The sequence below is a fragment of the Procambarus clarkii genome, chromosome 23 (assembly GCF_040958095.1).
Source record: "Procambarus clarkii isolate CNS0578487 chromosome 23, FALCON_Pclarkii_2.0, whole genome shotgun sequence".
In the NCBI taxonomy this organism is placed as follows: Eukaryota; Metazoa; Arthropoda; class Malacostraca; order Decapoda; family Cambaridae; genus Procambarus; species Procambarus clarkii.
Window position 1 is genome coordinate 25,074,796 of NC_091172.1, and position 22,483 is coordinate 25,097,278.

Here is a 22,483-nt window from a genome sequence, read left to right on the forward strand (position 1 = left end):
GTGCAGTCCGGTACCATCAACCAGTGGTGCAGTCGGGTACCATTAACCAGTGGTGTAGTCCGGTACCATTAACCAGTGGTGTAGTCTAGTACCATCAACCAGTGGTGCAGTGCGGTACCATTAACCAGTGGTGTAGTCCGGTACCATTAACCAGTGGTGTAGTCTAGTACCATCAACCAGTGGTGCAGTCCGGTACCATTAACCAGTGGTGTAGTCTAGTACCATCAACCAGTGGTGCAGTCTTGTACCATTAACCAGTGGTGTAGTCCGGTACCATCAACCAGTGTTGCAATCCGGTACCATCAACATGTGTTGCAATCCGGTACCATCAACCAGTGGTGCAGTCCGGTGCCATCAACCAGTGGTGTAGTCCGGTACCATCAACCAGTGGTGCAGTCCGGTATCATTAACCGGTGGTGGAACCCCGTAACATTAACTGGTTCTGCATCCTAGTACCATCAACTGATAAGCATAGAACCTGAAATGGAGCAAAAAATGCGTGTCGGGCATAACACCAACACGCTCCTGACGTCCACAATCAGCGGGACTTGCATTCCCTGACATTGTATCTCTCTCCATCTGGCGATGCCAGAATACAATAGAACCCCGAAATGTATATCATAGTTCAGACATGAGGAGACAGTTCGCCTTGTCGTAATATTTTACACATAACCGCTAACCATTTATCTTGCTTCAGAGACAACAGATACATCATGCTGGAATGAAATTTTACGTATAGTTAATGCAGATCATAAGCAAGGCGAGTTTAACTTAGTTTAGGTTAACAAGACGTGCATGGTTAATAGGGGGTGGGGGGGGGGGGCGGCAAGGCGGATCAACCACCAACAGAACTTGAAGAGGCCGGAGAACTGCCTCCACAACAACGTATGGAACAGGCCGGAAAGCTGCCCCCGCCACCATAACTCGAGGCTGCCTCGCTCTGAACACATTTGTTATCCACCAACATAACCCTTCACCGTTTTCTAAGCAGTTTCCAACCGTCATAACAATTCCATATTTACTTCAGCGTAATTTGGTATCTAGGCACGCATCCGGATGACGTGGGAGTGTTAGTGGAAATTCAATGCCATTTTGGTTACCGTCGCTATTGAATATGTTAGATCTGTTCAGGAATTTCTTATATGAAAAATAAGCTGATTTAAGTACCATAAACAAGGATCGTAAATACTCGACAAGACCTTCGCCTCTTTGCCTTGTTTATGGCATCCTGGAAAGTCATGGCCATGCGTGTACTTAGGCTTTAGGTGTTTACCATTTTAAGATTTTCCCTACGAATATTCTTGTAAAAAGTATAGCGCTGTTAGTCCTTCATTTAGTTTCGCTCAATATGATTTATATCAAGGTCTAAAAAACAGTGTCACACGATCGGAGAACATGGCTCTGGGATTTTTAACGCACAGAAACATATTTTAACCAGATATTTCTCATATGTGTGGCTCTACACTAAACGAATTAGTTTGTATTGCTTTCTAAAAAAAAAAAAATGCACACACTCCCCTCGACAAAAGGAGAGAATTATTAAGTTTGCTAAGTGGTGAGTCCGTATAAACAATTGGGCCTTTACCCTTCACAGACCGAACTATTTGCCTTGCTTCTTGCACTGAAATGTGTACAAGTCTCCAAACTTGATACATTGATTGTAAGTGACTCTTTATCACCCTTAATTGTTCTCAACTCTTTAAGACATGACTGTAACATGCTCGTGACTGAAGCTAGACACAAATACAACAAAATTATTAACGATGGTAAAAAGAGTCCATTTCATGTGGATTCCATCTCATGTTGGCCACACATCACAAAAAACATCCCGTTTGATATTCCCGCTCAGAAGCTTTTATAACCAACCACCCATCAGTTTCCTTTTACATTTGATGCGCATGCTATCCTGTGTTCCACTAGTTATCGTGACGCGTTATTTGTACACTTTATCGACTTTCTTATGTCAGTCATTTTTTATTTCACTGTTACGCTTCTCTTTTGATAGCTTTAATAGACTTCCGGTGCGTTTGTGACTAATTTGACGAATTCTTAAGTTATACCAAGTGACTAGACTCTCACCCCCTTCCCCCAGTGACGTTCCTTAAAAAATAGTTTTCTTTGAAGAACGTCACAGTAACTATGATGAATTCACAGTCATGCACGCTGCTCCTTTTGTAAAGAAGAACCCTTGAACCCCCCACATGAACCAGGAACATGAAAGTGCTCCCATACGTTCTGGAACAATTAGTGCTTATTTAGTTTTCTTTCCTGTATATTATTATTTTTTCAAGTCTACTCGTGCTGATACTCCAACTCGGTCTCTCGAGTTGCCACGGACAGAATATTGTGTATTGAAACCATCGGATCGAACCTAACTTAACCTAGCCTAGTCTAGCCTAGCCTAACCTAACCTATCGACCACGCATATAAAACGGGAATGTTCGTGAGCTGGTATGATTTGCAGTACCTTTTATTTGTCCGTTAGGGATATTAACATCAAACTGCGGTGTATTATGTGAGAGGACAGATTGATAACCCCAACATCTTATCAACATCTCAGTCATTGTTCTTCACGGCAACCGCATATACACCATTATCACCACCACTACCACTGTTATCTTCACTATTACTATCACTAAAACTACAACCAGTACATCTTCCCCAATTATCAATACTGCCACCATCACCGCCACTGCACTGTTACCCCCACTATATTTAGCAAGCTTCACTACTACCAATAACACCATCAGTTTCATCACTATCACCAGCACCAGGCAGCAGCCGCAGTACCAGCAGCAGTACCACCACCACCACCAGCAGCAGCAACTGCAACAGCAGCACCACCACCAGTCGCAGCAGCAGCAGCAGAGGTTTATCGGAAGGTCTCCTTGAGGACAGCAACAATGCCGGCATCAGCATGGGTCTCGCACTCGTACTCAACACAGTGGAAGGTTGAGCCCCAGTCACAGTGCTGGGAGTCACCGAACTTGTAGTACTTGACTTGTAGTGACATCTGCATCACCAGCCCTCCCTTCAGCTGCAAGGAGAGAGATGTTAGTGACGACGGCATGTTGGGTTGCAATCTACAGGATGAGTATATTGGTTCAAGTTCAAGTATGTTTATTGAGACAAGAAAGAACTACATCTCAAAGGGATAGAGTAGCTTAGGCTATTTCTACCCCCAAATATGTTGGTAATGTTCTTAGATTTAATATATATACGGGAAACCTATGGGTGTAGTATATATACACAATCTTAGATGAAATGTAGTATATATATGTATACCTGGCCTAAGAGGGGGTTAGGTTAGGTTTTTTGCCTTCTTTCTCGGGTTCTTTAACGAACATTACAACAAACATGGATTTATTTTTGACCGCCACAGTTCACTTCTTGAACACATAATTCGCATTCGCTGTGTGTACTAACATTTTTTGTGAACGTGTTGCATGAAGAACTCGACCGCACGTTGAGTCGACCATCTCTCTTGGTAGGTGAATAAATGCATTTTCTCTATCTAGTGATATTTGCTTCCCTCAAGCGTGCCAAGCAAATATTTTCAACAACCAAACCAAACAACCTAACTCAGGCCTATGTTCAGAAATTTATCTTTTACATAGAAAATCAAAACTATAAAATTTGCATGTCTGTAATACGTATTGGCTGTTTGTAATACATATAAATTGTCAAGAAAAGCAATGTCGATTCAAGTTCAAGTATGTTTATTGAGACAAGAAATATATCTCAAAGGGATAGAGTAGCTTAGGCTATTCCTACCCCCTACCAATGTCGATTATTTTTTTTTATTTGGTGTTGTGTTCGGACTTGTATAAGCCGCCTCTGAACCTCCAGAGATAAAATAATCCGATCCCAAACAACCGGCCGAACTGGTTGACTTGTCTACAGAGTGCTCTGGGAACAAGCATTGATGAATTCACACAAATCATTAATGAATCTCTGAAACCAGAAATGAAACAAAGAACAAATCTTAAAATATAATGTATTGGTGAGAAAAAAATAATGTTCTGGACAATTTCGTAAAGTTTGTTAACATAAGTGTTTTAAAGAGAAAGAAAAAAGGAATGAGGAAGAAGGCAGCGAATATTTGGGAATGAAAACTGGCAAAGGAAGGGGAAGGAGGTAGGTAAATCTTTCCCATGAGATAGGTCTAGAGGCCAAATTGTGGGCTTATCTTTTGGTCGTATGAGAGAGAGATAATGCATGCATGCAGTTATAAATATGTGAGACACATTATAAAAACAATATAATCTAGAAAAACAATATTAATGCAGAATATAATAACTCTGCACTGCACTATAAAATAATTATAATAAAGTGAATGATATGGAAGCAATAATTAAGCCTTAATTGTATCCATTTATAATCCAGTGTACATGATGCTTAATGTATATTAACGACAAAATATAATCATACACTGTGATCCATATATTGGGTTGGTGTTTAGAAGTGACCATCAGACCACGCCTGACAGCTGAATGGACAGCGCTTCAGATTCGTAGTGCTGAAGTTCCTGGTTCGATCCCCGGTGGAGGTGGAGACAAATAGGCAAAAAGTTTCTTTCACCCTGATGCCCCTGTTACCTAGCAGTAAATAGGTACCTGGGAGTTAGACAGCTGCTACGGGCTACTTCCTGGGGGGGTGTATAACAAAAAGGAGGCCTGGTCGAGGACCGGGCCGCGGGGACGCTAAGCCCCGAAATCATCTCCAGATAACCATCAGTGTAACTCTATGGTGCCTCAGATGAGCCCCTGACCACACCACTGGACAAACTGCCCGTCTTTAATATTGTACACACATAACAAGCTAAGGCAGACAACCATGCGACTGGTTAACTATAATAGGCTACTTTTGAAATGTATATTGACACGAACATCGTAAAACGTGTATAATAACCTGCAATAAGCAAAATTAGATTCAATAATCATTAACAATAAGTATAAGCTTTTATTTTTGCTTTTGTTCCAGAAATCTTGTAGTAACAGGAGTTAGCTCTGTCTTCCCGCCCTCATTAACATGCAAATGATTTGAGTGGCAAACTGCGGCACCTATTTACACAGGAATCTTCGTTACCAGACGTAGGATGAGAGCCCAGAGTGTTGTCCTCCACCAGAGTTAAATTATGTTATTACGTCTGGCAGCGGCGTGGCGGTTGGTCTGTAGAAGAGCCACGCTGTTGTGGCGAAATTAGGTTTGGAGAATTTAGCTAAATTTCAATATTGTTCTAATTTTATTCTTATGAAATGATAAAGCTATTCATTTCATTATGTATGAGTTATTTTTTTTTAAATTTGAGTTACAACTATATATATGACTGAACTCAATCTACCCTACCTAACCTAACCTAACCTATCTTAACCTAACCTAAACTAACATAACTAAATCAATAAGTTATATTCTTAATATAATATAATAAAAATATTTAAAATAAACCAAATGGAAACAATTTATTGAAAATAAAGAAAATCACTCGGCCTATTAGGCAAATCGGGCCTTGCATAGTAGGCCGAGAAGTGCGTTCTGGCTACTAGGTACGACATATTATATATATACAGTATATATATATATATATATATATATATATATATATATATATATAATATATATATATATATATATATCTATATATATATATATATATATATATATATATATATATATATATATATATATGAAAGAAAGCTTGAATGGTCCCTATGCCATAAATCACTTAAGAACTCTATGACCCGACCAGGGTTCGAACCTGCATAACCAGGGCTGACCCGCTGGCGTACACAGTGCCATAACCACCTCATCAGCGGTTGCCAGTAAGGACAGGTCAGTCCTGGAGCTCATTCACTGGGCTCCATGACTGCACATTCCCCGGCAACCCTCGTGGTGCAATTTGGGCACAGTTGTTCATTAAATGTTGTATACAGTTATACATGTGTATACATACTGTACACATACACATACTACTCACACCAGCATCGGGAAAATGTTTATTCTGAGAGTTGTGAGGTGGATGACCTATGTACCCTTGAGTTTCAAGGTCCCCCCATGCTATTCAGGTTCCCCATGCTATACACGGGGGACCTGAATACATGCTATACATGGGGGACCTGAATACATGCTATACATGGGGGGACCTGAATACATGCTATACATGGGGGACCTGAATACATGCTATACATGGGGGACCTGAATACATGCTATACATGGGGGGACCTGAATACATGCTATACATGGGGGACCTGAATACATGCTATACATGGGGGACCTGAATACATGCTATACATGGGGGACTTGTTACAGGGACAACAGTCCACATTTCGCACGTTGTGTCTATAGTTGGTCTCAGTACTTTCATTTTGGGAGAATGGGTTAAATTTTGTGGGTCTTTTTTAACTTTTAAAAGTGAAGTGGTTTGCTAAATTACGAAGGTGATGGTGTATAGAGCATATTTGGTATAGGTGATATATTTGCGATTGGAAGATTACAGGTGACGACAACTTTGAAAACATAGATTTGTGTAATGGTAGGCACCTGGCATCTCTTTCTCTCTGCTCTCACTCATTCTCTTTTTCTTTCACTCTGCCCCTCACTCTCTCACATTCTCTCTCCCTGACCACCATTTCGATAAACAGAGACGAGAGGTTAATATTTTAAATATATCCTTGTTTATTTTACAAGGGAACATTATCATTAAATGCACGGTAATGCTGGAAAAGTTACTCTCCCCCACTCGAGCGTTCTCTCCCCTCTCTCTCCCTAGCTCTTCCCTCTCTCTCCCTAGCTCTCCCCTGTCTCTCCCCTCTCCCTCGCGCTCTCTCCCTCTCTGTCTCCCTTTCTCCCCTCCCCCTCTCTCTACACACACAGCCAATGTCTGCCATCACTAATGTCAGTGAAGAATTGCTTCCTAGGGATGGTGTTGAAGACGAATTTTCTGTCTGTGCCCACACATTCTTCAGGAGGACCCGCCTCCTCCAGGAGGACCCGCCTCCTCCAGGAGGACCCGCCTCCTTCAGGAAGACCCGCCTCCTTCAGGAAGACCTGCCTCCTTCAGGAGGACCCGCCTCCTTCAGGAAGACCCGCCTCCTTCAGGAAGACCTGCCTCCTTCAGGAAGACCCGCCTCCTTCAGGAGGACCCGCCTCCTTCAGGAAGACCCGCCTCCTTCAGGAAGACCCGCCTCCTTCAGGAGGACCCGCCTCCTTCAGGAAGACCCGCCTCCTTCAGGAAGACCTGCCTCCTTCAGGAAGACCCGCCTCCTTCAGGAGGACCCGCCTCCTTCAGGAAGACCCGCCTCCTTCAGGAAGACCCGCCTCCTTCAGGAAGACCTGCCTCCTTCAGGAAGACCCGCCTCCTTCAGGAGGACCCGCCTCCTTCAGGAAGACCCGCCTCCTTCAGGAAGACCCGCCTCCTTCAGGAAGACCTGCCTCCTTCAGGAAGACCCGCCTCCTTCAGGAAGACTGTTAGAATGACTAATATGAAACTATTTTTTCCTGTGGCAGCGTGGCCGGCTAGAGGTCAGCACCTCTCCCTGCCGGAGCGTGGAATGCGTACAACTGCTGGCCATCCTTGTAGGGGCACCTTGGCATGCCATTGCCCGAAAGACGAGGGCATTCCCCATTTATTCCTTGGGGTCGTAACCTGTTTGCGTAGAATTCTTTTCCCGGCCATGACACCTAATTCCTTGACCACCTTCTTTAGTGTATTGCCCAACCACTTGGGCTGGACGGTAGAGCGACGGTCTCATGTCATGCAGGTCGGCGTTCAATCCTCGACCGTCCAAGTGGTTGGCTAACATTCTTTGCGTCCCTCCCCCACCCCCCGGTCAAATCCCAAATCCTTAGGGGGGGAGGAGGATTTGGGATGAGACGGAGGGGAAGGCGGGGGGGGGGGGGAGTGAAGACGATGGAGTGAAGGGTGAAGGGAAAGTATAGAAGTGGGAAATACAGAGAGAGGTATGAAAGCAGGAGGCGGGCTGTCCGCCTTGCTGACACGATGTGTGGGTGTTGGCAGCTAAGCTAAGCTGGCTCCCTCTTGTCAGGGTGCTCAGTGTATGAGAGGTTCTTCACATGTGTTTCACTATATATGGATGTCTACAGAAGAATACTGTGTAGCATTCATATATACACACTTCGATGCTTCCAAACATGTATTGTTGTTTTATTTAAGGCTATTTGTTTTATTACTATTATTGATATATATATATATATATATATATATATATATATATATATATATATATATATATATATATATATATATTATACGATTTTTATTTTCAATTATTGGGGGAGGGATTTCTGGTTAATGTTTCATTATGTACTGTGGGGCGGGGTTTTCATCAAGTAAATCGCGGCTCTTGGGCCACCAGCTGTGGGAGCGGGGCGTCTCATCTTGGGCCACCAGCTGTGGGAGCGGGGCGTCTCATCTTGGGCCACCAGCTGTGGGAGCGGGGCGTCTCATCTTGGGCCACCAGCTGTGGGAGCGGGGCGTCTCATCTTGGGCCACCAGCTGTGGGAGCGGGGCGTCTCATCTTGGGCCACCAGCTGTGGGAGCGGGGCGTCTCATCTTGGGCCACCAGCTGTGGGAGCGGGGCGTCTCATCTTGGGCCACCAGCTGTGGGAGCGGGGCGTCTCATCTTGGGCCACCAGCTGTGGGAGCGGGGCGTCTCATCTTGGGCCACCAGCTGTGGGAGCGGGGCGTCTCATCTTGGGCCACCAGCTGTGGGAGCGGGGCGTCTCATCTTGGGCCACCAGCTGTGGGAGCGGGGCGTCTCATCTTGGGCCACCAGCTGTGGGAGCGGGGCGTCTCATCTTGGGCCACCAGCTGTGGGAGCGGGGCGTCTCATCTTGGGCCACCAGCTGTGGGAGCGGGGCGTCTCATCTTGGGCCACCAGCTGTGGGAGCGGGGCGTCTCATCTTGGGCCACCAGCTGTGGGAGCGGGGCGTCTCATCTTGGGCCACCAGCTGTGGGAGCGGGGCGTCTCATCTTGGGCCACCAGCTGTGGGAGCGGGGCGTCTCATCTTGGGCCACCAGCTGTGGGAGCGGGGCGTCTCATCTTGGGCCACCAACTGTGGGAGCGGGGCGTCTCATCTTGGGCCACCAGCTGTGGGAGCGGGGCGTCTCATCTTGGGCCACCAACTGTGGGAGCGGGGCGTCTCATCTTGGGCCACCAGCTGTGGGAGCGGGGCGTCTCATCTTGGGCCACCAGCTGTTGGAGCGGGGCGTCTCATCTTGGGCCACCAACTGTGGGAGCGGGGCGTCTCATCTTGGGCCACCAGCTGTGGGAGCGGGGCGTCTCATCTTGGGCCACCAACTGTGGGAGCGGGGCGTCTCATCTTGGGCCACCAGCTGTGGGAGCGGGGCGTCTCATCTTGGGCCACCAGCTGTGGGAGCGGGGCGTCTCATCTTGGGCCACCAGCTGTGGGAGCGGGGCGTCTCATCTTGGGCCACCAGCTGTTGGAGCGGGGCGTCTCATCTTGGGCCACCAGCTGTGGGAGCGGGGCGTCTCATCTTGGGCCACCAGCTGTGGGAGCGGGGCGTCTCATCTTGGGCCACCAGCTGTGGGAGCGGGGCGTCTCATCTTGGGCCACCAGCTGTTGGAGCGGGGCGTCTCATCTTGGAGTAATCTTTCTAACATTGGGTCCTCTAACATTTCGATGGTGTTCCACACCCTGATGGCTTGGTGCTGCAGTCTGATGTTTAGTGGCTGTATGTTCAGGAGCTCATGGAGCTCCTGGATTGTCTGATCATATGGAGGACGGTGTTTTGCTGCTCTCCTTAGCGCCTTATTTTGCACTGCTTGTAGTTTTTGCAAACTAGTTTTCTTTAAGGTGTGTAGTGGTACTGGGGGATACTCTAGATGCGGCCGAACTAGAGCCTTATATAGGTGGATCTGAATGTTTGTACTGAGGCTTCGGAATCTCCTCAGTTTTCCTAAGGCTGCTTTGGCTCTGTTTAGTCGGTCCCTTACGTACATTTTTATCCCTGTTCTATTGACCACGAGTCCCAGTATTCTGCCTACCTCCGCATATTGGATCGTATGGTTGTCAAGGATAATAAGGTCTGGGTTTCTTTTGCAATGTGTGTGTGGTGGTTGTATGTGTGTGTGTGTGTGTGTGTGTGTGTGTGTGTGTGTGTGTGTGTGTGTGTGTGTGTGTGTGTGTGTGTGTGTGTGTGTGTGTGTGTGTGTGTGTGTGTGTGTGTGTGTGTGTGTGTGTGTGTGCTTCAGCTGTGCGGACTCTTGTGCCAAGCACAGGGCTCACCCTCCTCACCTTCTACCATGACTACTGCTACTACTCCTACTGCTCAAGCCCCACACATGCGCCGCCACAAGAAGTCGCCTGTGTCTCAAACACCTTGTGTGATGCGAGTGTCGGGCGAGGAACACTGGCGATCCTGTCTTAACGAAGGTGTCTCAGGTTTGATTAATTAGCACAGTGACTCATTGGTATTCAAGTCTGAGAGAGTTGAGCTAAGTTGGGGGAGTGATATACGTGGTTAGTGTTGAGTAACAGCGTGCTAGGAGTGTGTGTGTGTATGTATGTGTGTGTGTGTGTGTGTGTGTGTGTGTGTGGGGTCACCAGTACACTGCCGTCAAATATATTCTTATGCAATACATATGCTGATTCTGCTGTGATTTTCTGTGTAAAAGTCTCACTTTGCAAAATTCTAACATATTATATGTCGCCTGTGTCCCGGGACCTTCATAGTACGGCTCAGTGAGCACATTACACTGAGTGCATAATTGCTGAGTACTCACCTAGTTGTAACCCTACAAAACTACAGCAGGACAGTTAAACTTGCCATATCAAACTATTGCAATATTTCCTTGTATGCAAATTAGACCTCAGTGGTCTCATTTCAATATAATGGAATATATCGCTCGGACACACAATTGCAGATTGCAATCCCCCCCCCCTCCCTGACGAAGGTCTAGACTGTGTGTGCTCTGACCTCTACTTTCCCAAGGAAAGCAGAGGTCAAGCCAAGGAAAGTTTGCTTGGGGGTTGAGCTACAAGCACTTGTTGGGGTCAACGGTGTATGCAACACTGTTCTGCTTCTTGCAAGCATTGATGAATATGTGTTTGAACTCACTTGCTCTCTCTCTCTCTCTCTCTCTCTCTCTCTCTCTCTCTCTCTCTCTCTCTCTCTCTCTCTCTCTCTCTCTCTCTCTCTCTCTCTCTCTCTCTCTCTCTCCTCTCTCTCCCCTACAGAGAAGTTACCCTCTCGTCCTCTACTAAAAATGATCCCCAGAAGACCATTATAATGTTAACTGGAGGCATGTGTCCCCAGGGGGGGGAGGTGGCTGTCCCTGCTGTCGCTCTGCCTCGGGGGACCCTCCGCCCCCCCCCCTGGCCTTCACGATACAACACGCTATCTCCAGTCCTCTTTATGATGTCTGCGCTTGTTTTAATAGCTGTCTGCTGCACGGTGACTGTCTGCTGCACGGTGGCTGTCTGCTGCACGGTGGCTGTCTGCTGCACGGTGGCTGTCTGCTGCACGGTGGCTGTCTGCTGCACGGTGGCTGTCTCCTGCACGGTGGCTGTCTGCTGCACGGTGGCTGTCTGCTGCACGGTGGCTGTCTGCTGCACGGTGGCTGTCTGCTGCACGGTGGCTGTCTGCTGCACGGTGGCTAACCCTCGCCTGCCTGTTTATGTGCTTTCTGCATTTGTGGGTAACGTTTTTTACCCATTTTAGTGGGTTATGTCTGCTTTAGTGGGTTATGTCTGCTTTAGTGAGTCGTATCTGCTGTAGTGGGTCGTGTCTGCTTAAGTTCGCACACTACTGGCTACACAAAATCACTTCCTGATCGAAGTTGACCCAATTGTAAGATCGGCCTCACATTTCCTTTCCTCAGGAAAGTTTCAACCTCTAAGGCTAACATAAGCCATTCCTGAGGTAAATTCCGATTCTTTAAGTCTATTTCAGGAAAGTTTCCGCCCGCAGGAAAATTTTATTAATCCTAAGGTTCTCATTTTGAGGTTAATTACCATCGCCCAGATAGTCTCTCTTCCTCAGCAATGTTTCCATTCCCAGGTTGACATCCATCTTAAGGTTGGTGGATGTCATCCATCAGCCAAAACAAACCATGGAAAGAAATTTGCCCGAAACCCCGAGAAAGGTGTCACGTTTTCTATGTAAGGAGTATAAAGCCAGGATAAAGGCTCAGTAACCGGACCCCTTGATAGATGAGTCAAGACAAGTTACAGCTGATGATGGTAAGGGCAGCCAACACTGAATGAACATTTGACATCAATGTTCATAAAAACATAAGAATGAGGGTAAGTGCAGAAGGTCTATTGACCCATACGAGGCAGCTCCTGTTTATATATCCACCCAATCCCATTTATATATATGTCTAACCTACACTTGAAACAATCAAGGGATCGTACTAATATTATGTTACGCGGTACTTGGTTCCACAAGTCAACAACCGTGTTACGGAACCAGTATTTACCCAGGTCTTTCATAAATCTAGAAAGATTAGACAACATCCCAACTGCCATACAAATGTTTGAAACATGGCAAGAGGGATAAAGGATATCCACTTTACGTGTGAATTAATCAGGAAGAGCATAGATAAATTACAGGAATTTAAAGCTTCAGGAGTGGCTGTAATTCAGGTAAAAAAATCTTAAAGGGATCCTGTCTATTACTGAAACTTTTATTTGGATAATCTATTGAGTCCGCCTTGATTGGAAATATGCAAATGTTACTCCCATCTCTAAGAAAATAAGAAAAAGTCCAGCATAAGTGATCAGGTTAACGTGACATATCTACAAGCTCGGACAGAGAATCCTGACGGCGGAAATGATTCAACCTTTCACAGTGCACAATCTTGTAACAACACATCAGGAGTCTGTATTAAAAAGAAAAAATCCATCTTGCCTCACTAACTTGCTTACATTTTTTTTTTTGAGATATATACAAGAGTTGTTACATTCTTGTACAGCCACTAGTACGCGTAGCGTTTCGGGCAGGTCCCTGGAATACGATCCCCTGCCGCGAAGAATCGTTGTTACAACCAAGTACACATTTTACTGTTGCGTTAAACAGAGGCTACAGTTAAGGAATTGCGCCCAGTAAATCCTCCCCGGCCAGGATACGAATCCATGACAATAGCGCTCGCGGAACGCCAGGCGAGTGTCTTACCACTGAACCACGGAGACTGTGAATAAATTTTTGGAAAGGGTAACCGGGTACTCAAAGTACTTGCAGGAGACGTAGTGAACATAGACGTTACTAAAGATTTAAATAAGCCACCACATGAGAGATTGGCAACAAAATTGGAAGGCACATGGAATAAACAGGCAAAATACTAGACTGGATTAAATTCAAAATGGACATCTTACCGAGACCTTTAAAATGTCGGTACAGCGGCGGCTTCGCTTATTACAAGTCAGCGTTCGATTCCCTGTGGTCCAAGTGGTTGGGCACCGTTTCTTCCCTGCGCCCTCCACCCCCCCCCCCTCCCCCCAAGCTCCATGTTCTCATACCTCTCCTAAGTGCCGACATAGACTGGCTTAGCGCGTTCTCCTCATAATTACCTTACCTACCGTCCTCAAAAAGTCCTATATAATAGACACACAAGGCGCAACAGCTTCAAGCTCAACAAGCCACAATGTAGCACAGAAAACAGATGCTTTTTAACTCGGGGGAAGGGGGGGGGGGTTGAGGTTCCTTGACAAGCCGCCGACTTGCAGTCCCTGTCTAGGCAATTTGAGAGGGTGATCCTCAGGTAAAATGCCCAATCCCTCCCCTGGTAAATTGCCATCACCAGGTAAACTCAGCCGCGCCTCCAGAAAATTGGCGGGACTGTTGGGCCTCCCGCCCCGAGGCCGCCTGGCGCCGCCCACACCCTCACCTGGCCTGTACCCGGGAGATGGTGGCAGCCCCTTCTCTCTCTCTCTCTCTCTCTCTCTCACTTGAAGACGATTTGATTTTGGCCCAATTCATTGGAGAGGAATGGGCAAGACAGACAGACACACACACACACACACACACACACACACACACACACACACACACACACACACACACACACACACACACACACACACACACACACACACACATAGGGAGTGATGTGGTGGAGGCTGACTCCATACACAGTTTCAAGTGTAGATATGATAGAGCCCAATAGGCTCAGGAACCTGTACACCTGTTGACTGACGGTTGAGAAGCGGGACCAAAGAGCCAGAGCTCAACCCCCGCAAGCACACTAGATGAGTATAACTAGGTGAGCACACACACACACTTGGGCGTAAGCACAAAAAAGCACAATTAGGTGAGTACACACACACACACCGTAGGGGAGACGTTCCCAGAGGGTATAGATTCATTTCTCTCAATGTTTGCTGACGACGCCAAAATTATGAGAAGGATTAAGACAGAGGAGGACTGCTTGAGGCTTCAAGAAGAAATGGACAAGCTGAAGGAATGGTCAAACAAGTGGTTGTTAGAGTTTAACCCAAGCAAATGTAATGTAATGAAGATAGGTGTAGGGAGCAGGAGGCCAGATACAAGGTATCGTTTAGTAGATGAAATTCTTCAAGAGTCAGAGAAGAGAAAAAGACTTTGGGGTTGATATCACTGCCAGACCTGTCTCCTGCAGCACATATCAAGAGGATAACATCAGCAGGCATATGCCAGGCTGGCCAACATAAGAACGTGGCATTCAGAAACTTGTGTAAGGAATCACTCAGAACATTGTATACCACATATGTCAGGGCAATAGTCAGGAGAAGGTTCAAAGGTTTGCCACCAGGCTAGTGACCGAACTGAGGGCATGAACTATGAGGAGAGACTAAGGAATTAAACCTCACGTCGCTGGAAGACAAGAGAGTTAGGGGGGGGGGACATAATCACCACATACAAGATTCTCAGAGGAATTGATAGGGTAGACAAAGACAGTTTATTTAACACAAGGGGCACACGCACTAAGGGACGCAGGTGGAAATTGAGTTCCCAAATGAGCCATAGAGACATTAGAAATAATTTTTTAGTGTCAGAGTAGTTGACAAATTGAATGCATTAGGAAATGATGTGGTGGAGGCTGACTCCATACACAATTTCAAGTGTCGATATAATAGAGCCCAGTAGGCTCAGTAACCTGTACACCTGTTGATTGACGGTTGAGAGGCGGGACCAAAGAGCCGAAGCCGAAGCAACCACAACTAGGTGAGTACACAAGCTCAACTTTGGACTCATGAAATAATAGGTGAGTACAGAGAGAGAGAGAGAGAGAGAGAGAGAGAGAGAGAGAGAGAGAGAGAGAGAGAGAGAGAGAGAGAGAGAGAGAGAGAGAGAGAGAGAGAGAGAGAGAGAGAGAGAGAGAGTGTGTGTGTGTTAGCCCGCCAGCTTATCAGCTTCACACACCAACATATGGAGATGAATGAGGGAAGACATAAACATGTAGGGAGAGTGTGGGCGGGACCCCCGTGTCGCCTCCCTCCACCTCTCCCCCCCCCCCACACACACACTCCCCCCACCCCCACACACACCCCCACCCCCACACTCATACATCCATGCCACCAACATATTTACAAGTCAATGTTCAAATTCAATACCTTTACCCATATCTGTTTGTACACACATAATTCAATTACTTCACACAAAACCCCATTATTGACATAAGAGAAAATCACAATAATGGCCAAAGTCTAGTCATAATAATTATATACCCTATAATCTAGATTTAGATTTAGAAACATATATATATATATATATATATATATATATATATATATATATATATATATATATATATATATATATATATATATATATATATATATATATATCAGTAATTTATAAAAATCATTATAGTTGCAGTTGGAGTGAACAGATGTTAAACCAATAGAAAAACGTTCAGATTACCATGCATTAGAGCGGCTGGTAAACCCGATATCATAAGAGCAAGTATTATGAGAAAACAATTGGGAGGAGAAAACCCAATATAGCCAAACTGCACCACGAAGCTATATAGGAACTATCGCACCCACAGCATCTAACATCAAGAGATCTTGGGCCTTGCTAGCATCAGTCACCGGGAACCTGCTGTCTTCTTCAGCGTGTAAAAGAGACGGTGTTGGGACAGGGGGCTGGGTGTATGGACAGGCGACGGGGAGCTGGGTGTCTGTACGGTAGACCGATGGTATCGCTTCCTGCAGGTCGGCGTTCAATCCCCGACCGTCCAAGAGGGAGGGCCCCAGTGGTGTGAGGGCCCTGAGGGCCAGAGAGGGGGCCCAGAGGTGTGAGGGGCCCTGATGGCTTAATTCTTATGGGGAGGCGGACTGGTGATTCACGGCCACTGTGATAAATGAAGGGGAAGCCGGGATAACGTAAGAATAATTGTGAAGATCCGGAGAAAGAGGAGCAGGAAAGGACGAGAAGGAAGAGGAGGAGGCGATGGCGATGCAGAGGAGCAGGAGACGAATAAGAAGAAGAAGGAGGAGACGAAATAGAGGAAGTCACAGCTACGTTTGAGCCCTAAAGTATAATATATATAATTGTGAGGGAATAGGAGGCAGGGAGCAGGTCAGGGAAGTATCAGGAGAAGCGCTAAGCTCTATTACTATCGAGCGCTCGGGACAGGAATCTGGGATAGGACGGAGGGTAGGAATGGTGCCCAACCACTTGGGCCGTCGGGGGATCGAACGCCGACCTGCTCGAAGCGAGACCGTCGCTCTACCGACCAGTCCAAGTGGTTGGGACACACCGCAGAGTTGGGTTAGGTCAGGTTAGGATAGGATAGGATAGGGTAGGTTAGGTTAGGGTGGGTCGGGTTAGGATAGGTTAGGTTGGGCTATGATAACTTGGAGTTAAGCCTCAAAATAACTGAGCCGATAACAGCTGTTAATAACACTCTTCACCAAGTGTCAACAACTAGTCAAGGACATTACGCCCAGGGACATTACATTCACGGTTATTACACGTAGGGACATCACACTCAGGGTCATCACAATCAAAGCTATCACAATCAGGGATATCATAATCAGGGACATCACACTCAGGGCCATCACAATCAAAGCTATCACAATCAGGGACATCACACTCAGGGTCATCACAATCAAAGCTATCACAATCAGGGATATCATAATCAGGGACATCACACTCAGGGCCATCACAATCAAAGCTATCACAATCAGGGACATCACACTCAGGGTCATCACAATCAAAGCTATCACAATCAGGGATATCATAATCAGGGATATCACAATCAAGAACATCAAAATCAAGGACTTCACAATCAGGAACATCCCATTATTAAAACAAAAAAAAAACAGCCAAGAGTCACTTCAACAAAGAAACAAATATACTGCAAATTTAAATACCATGTCCAAAAGTCATTCAAAGGTGCGGGACATTTATGTCGGAAAATCCGACACCATTTAATAATCACACAGATAATAGCTGTATTGTATAAGCAAGTTACCCATAGAAAACGTAACTTGTAGTGGAATTACCGTCTAAAGAAAACGGGATATCATCACCACATACTATTATAATTCACCAGCTATTCTGCTGGGAATTATTCTTTAATACATTAGTCTTTGGACTTTACCATCATAAAACATCTTATATAAATTAACTTAATTATCAATATTAAAGTAGAGTAAATGTGACCCTTCTATCACTTTCTGACATCTGGACAAGTAAGCCAGGCGTCAGAGTGAGGAAGGAGGGCAGCCATTGTTTTTATACGAGACCAGAGGCTCACACGGGAGCAAATTCAGCTCCTGTTAAATTTACTTGGACGTAGTGTTATGGAAACCAAAGGTGTACCATTGTCAACACGCTGTCTACAAATTCAAGTTAAGTGTCTATCCAAAACCCGTTTATCATTCATTTATGGCCATTAATGTCAGGATATAGGGTGACCCGGTTAGATCACGTGGAAGCCTCAAACTAAAGGTAATTAAGCCAGGTCTTCAATGTTCCATGTACAGTTTTCTCTGAAATACTTGTCATATATAGGATTCTGGCTTTACAGCTAGCGCACTTTTGACAGGTCAAGACGAGGAAGCAAGATTTGTGCACCAGTTACTGGGTGATATGGAAGCTACCTCAAAGAGGATAATTTGGTGTCTACACCCTAGTTATACCTGGTGGACTAACCTGCTGTACTATAAGATAAGGAACCTCTTCAATGTATGTAGTTACTGTAGTTTGATTGGCTGCATATATATTAATTTAATAACCCCCCCTAATGTGTAGAGGATCGATTTGTGAGATTATGAGATTATTGCAGAAATACAGTCCACTTATCATTATACAAATTGCTATCGAAGTATATAAATTAAATAAATATAAATCTCACAGGTCGGTTCCCACAATTTAGTCCATTTAATTTCAACAGGGCCTTTGCCTGGCCCCGTCTCGTTCTTGTTCAACCGAGATCGAGAACGGATCCAAGTGTGCTGCGACACACTATAATTGTGATAAGAGGCGGACCGTCCGCCTTGCTGACACGGTGTGTGTGCGTAGCTTGCTCTCTTTTCTCAAGGAACTAAGAGTGCGTGTGTGTGTGGGGGGGGGGGGGGAAGGGTTCACTTCATGTATTTCAACACTCGTGGGGGGGTGTATAGATGGGTACTGCGCATGTCCACCCATACCCACTCAAGACACTTTTGTTCAAGTTTTGATGTTATGTTTCTAGGGACCATTTTTTTTCTCGTGAGGTATTTGTACTGCGTATTTCATCTGGGAATTATGTATTGTGGTGCTGGGTTGCCATAGTAGATCAAGGCTCAGGGGCCACCAGCTGTGGGAGCGGGGCGTCTCAACTTGCAGTAATCTTTCTAACATTAGGATGGTGTTGCACACCCTGATGGCTTGGTGCTGCAGTCTGGTGTTTAGTGGTTGTGTGTTCAGGAGTTCCTGGAGCTCCTGGAGTGTCTGGTCATATGGTGGACGGTGTTTGGCTGCTCTTCTCGATGTCTAGTAGTTCGTGCATCGTGGTTTTCTTTAAGGTGTGTAGAGGTAGCTGATGGGTTTGTGGTTTATCAGGCTTGGGGATTAGGCTGATAGTGAGATTATTTATGAATTAATTTGTCTTGATAATCAGGGGAAAGCGCCAAGTTTTTTTTAATGAAGTAGGTGGGGAATAATCCAGATGGAAGAGCGGCATTTAACATTTAAGTATATAATTCGCTATTACATTTGATATAATTCGGTAATATTGATGAATTACCGTCACTGGAAGGTTTGTCAATATTAAGTTTATTTTGCTAATGGCGGATGTCTTGTTCTTAAATCCTATTTTTTTTTTGAGGGGGGGGGGGACCTCTTCGCTTGCACATAAGGTGGCACTTACTGCAAATATAGTTAAGGTCTATTGCTTACATCTTGGGTGCAAAGTTGCGGCTCTGTTGTCCACAAGACTTCATACTGTTCTTTCCGTATTGGCACAAAAGGTTGATATTTTCCTCAGGGGGTTAATTCTCAACATATATATTTTCCCCAATTCTTCCTGAATTCCTGTTCTTGTTCTGTCTTCATAACTCTTATTCCCTGAGGCGTCTTTGGTGCAAGGCGTGTCGCGGGTGGAGGTTCCCAGCTGGTGGGGGAGTTTTTGTTATAACTTGTCCGTGTGGAGAGATACGGGGAGGGGAAAACAGGGGAACGGGGGGAAGGGGAGGGGGGGAAACAGGGGGACGGGGGTGGGGGAGGGGGAGGGGGGGAGGTCGTGTCTGTCTGTCTCACTCTCACTCTCTCTCACTCTCACTCTCTCTCACTCTCACTCTCTCCTGGTTCTCTAATACATTGTCTCAATACCCATTCCCGTTGCCATCACTGCCACTCTCCTTATAGGACCTTCCATCACCTGTCTCCTCTCCATCTACTGTCCATTCGTCCCTCCCCCTGTTCCATGTATCGCTGTCTCTCCCCCCTCACTTCCCTGTCACCTTTCCACCCGCTTCCTTCTTTTTTCCCCTCTCTGGTTGCAGTTGTTCCTTTTCTTTTTCCCCTCTCACTTTAGGCTGCAATGTTATCCTCTTCTCTCATACGCCACTCCCCTCCCCCCTGTCCCTCTGTTGCTTCCGTCCCTCTGTCTCCCCTCTCTCTCCTCTGTCGTCTGTCAACTCCCCTCACCTTGTGGTCACCTCAGGTGCCGTAGTCTTGGTGACGGATCAACCTCTTCCCTCGTCTCCTGTCAGTCAGATTTTGACAGATGTCATTCCACCACGACTGTTTCTTATTCCTTGTTCCACTGTTGTTCTCCCGTCCACCGTCACGTTGTATCTCTCTGTCTCTTTCTCTGTCTCCTTCTCTCTCTCTCTCTCTCTCTCTCTCTCTCTCTCTCTCTCTCTCTCTCTCTCTCTCTCTCTCTCTCTCTCTCTCTCTCTCTCTCTCTCTCTCTCTCTCTCCTTTTGTCTAACATATTCCACTGTCTGTTCCATTTCCGTCTTACTGTTTCATCTTCTGATCACCACCGTCTGGTGCCATGTTCAACCTGTTCAGTGTTCAAGTGTTCCCCATCACCCGTTGCACTTCCTATGTGAGTTTGTTCCAGCAAATCTTATCTCACTCCTGCATCTTTCCTTCTTTGATGTTTTTGTTTTCCCAACTGCTTATGTTTCGTTTTCTGGAAGGGGAAATGGTTATCGTTCCAGGGCTGGCTATCACATGTAGCCCCACGTTCAAGGGCTGGCTATCCTGTAGTCCCACGTTCCGGAGCTGGCTATGCTGTAGTCCCACGTTCCGGAGCTGGCTATGCTGTAGTCCCACGTTCCGGAGCTGGCTATCCTGTAGTCCCACGTTCCGGAGCTGGCTATGCTGTAGTCCCACGTTCCGGAGCTGGCTATGCTGTAGTCCCACGTTCCGGAGCTGGCTATGCTGTAGTCCCACGTTCCGGAGCTGGCTATCCTGTAGTCCCACGTTCCGGAGCTGGCTATGCTGTAGTCCCACGTTCCAGGGCTGGCTATCCTGTAGTCCCACGTCAGAGTCCCGTAAATGTGTTTCTTGGCTCTGGTTCTGTATAAATAAACATCAAGGGTGTGTGGCTGTGAGTGAAGGGAGGGGAGGACTCCCAGGCCAGGAAAGATCTGACTCCTTCATACTGCCTACGTCCCAGCCTATAGTTTAGACCTATTGTCTTGTGTGTGATCCTCTGTGTCCTGTGTGACAGTGAATACCAGCATTATCCTCACTCTAATAAGACCTAATTGAGTTTCCTCAGATTAGGCAGAATTGTAATTAATTTTTGTCAATAAAGATGTTAATAAGTGTTGTGAGTGGCTGATCAATCTGTCCACCGCTGCTCACGGGATCATCCACTAAGAGGAGCCCAATAGTTTGTTTTCTCATAATATTATTATATATATATATATTATTCCCAAGGATTTAATGGTTAAACCCCAAGGAGAGGTAGAACAGCTTGTTGATAGAGCTCGGGGGTTATCTTGAGGTTATCTTGAGATGATTTCGGGGCTTTAGTGTCCCCGCGGCCCGGTCCTCGACCAGGCCTCCACCCCCAGGAAGCAGCCCGTGACAGCTGACTAACACCCAGGTACCTATTTTACTGCTAGGTAACAGGGGCATAGGGTGAAAGAAACTCTGCCCATTGTTTCTCGCCGGCGCCTGGGATCGAACCCAGGACCACAGGATCACAAGTCCAGCGTGCTGTCCGCTCGGCCGACCGGCTCCCTTACGAGGGAAGGGAGGAAGTGTGTAAAATCCTGGTTTGTGTCTCGGAGAGGCTGCAGGATTCAAGTTCAGTAGAACTTCTGGTTGCAATTCTTTTGACCATGTCGTAGCTCAGTCGATTAAGGTAGCGTCTGGGATCCTCTCGGACGTAGGTTCGAACCCTCGTCACGGCCCTTGTGGATTTGTTCATTTGATGCATCACGCTATTGTGATGTCTGTGTGTAGTGTAGTGTAAACCCCAAGGATTTAATGGTTAATTGGTCCAAACCCCAATTAATTATTCTTCAAGATGGTGACGGTGTGGTGGTGGCAGCAAGAGAAGGTCCTGGAGGTTGCTAGCGGCCCAGTACCGCGTCTTCGTGTTGGTAGTATCTAAGGCGGTCAATGGTCTAAGATGACGAGGAGCAGGACTGAGAAGTAGGGCTCTGGGGTCTCTGAGATAGGTTAACTACTGGGCAGGGTAGTGGACAAGGTGGAACCTATTACCTCGTCCCTGTTACATTTTGGTGGCAATTATTTGCAGTTGAAGAACGTTGGTGAAGGTTATATGGCTGCTCGTTGACCACCGCCGCCTCATCAACAAAGGATAAATGCTCGTTAATCCAGCAGCCACGCCCATTGTTTATGAATAAACAACAGTTTACACACGGCTCACAACTGATGACGTCCGAACATTTCTCGAACAGTGCTTCGCTGGCGTCCTCTGTTCGAACCACAACGCTGTGAATGCTTCCCCCAACGTAGTACAAATGCAGATAACCGCCGACAGAGCCAAAACACCTAACCTAACCTACGTCCAACACATTAGATGTACCTGTTAACAAT

The 22,483-nt window shown here is 46.2% G+C and overlaps 1 protein-coding gene across 1 annotated transcript in view; it reads right to left on the reverse strand.

The window, feature by feature from the left end:
- Positions 1-2,456: 2,456 nt before the first annotated feature.
- LOC138367887 (CB1 cannabinoid receptor-interacting protein 1-like) overlaps positions 2,457-22,483 on the reverse strand; it is a 92,072-nt gene continuing 72,045 nt past the window's right edge. The window contains exon 4 of the mRNA XM_069329996.1: positions 2,457-3,037. Within this exon, the coding sequence (XP_069186097.1) occupies positions 2,873-3,037 (165 nt within the window). The 3' untranslated portion in view covers positions 2,457-2,872. The remainder of the gene's footprint in view (positions 3,038-22,483) is intronic.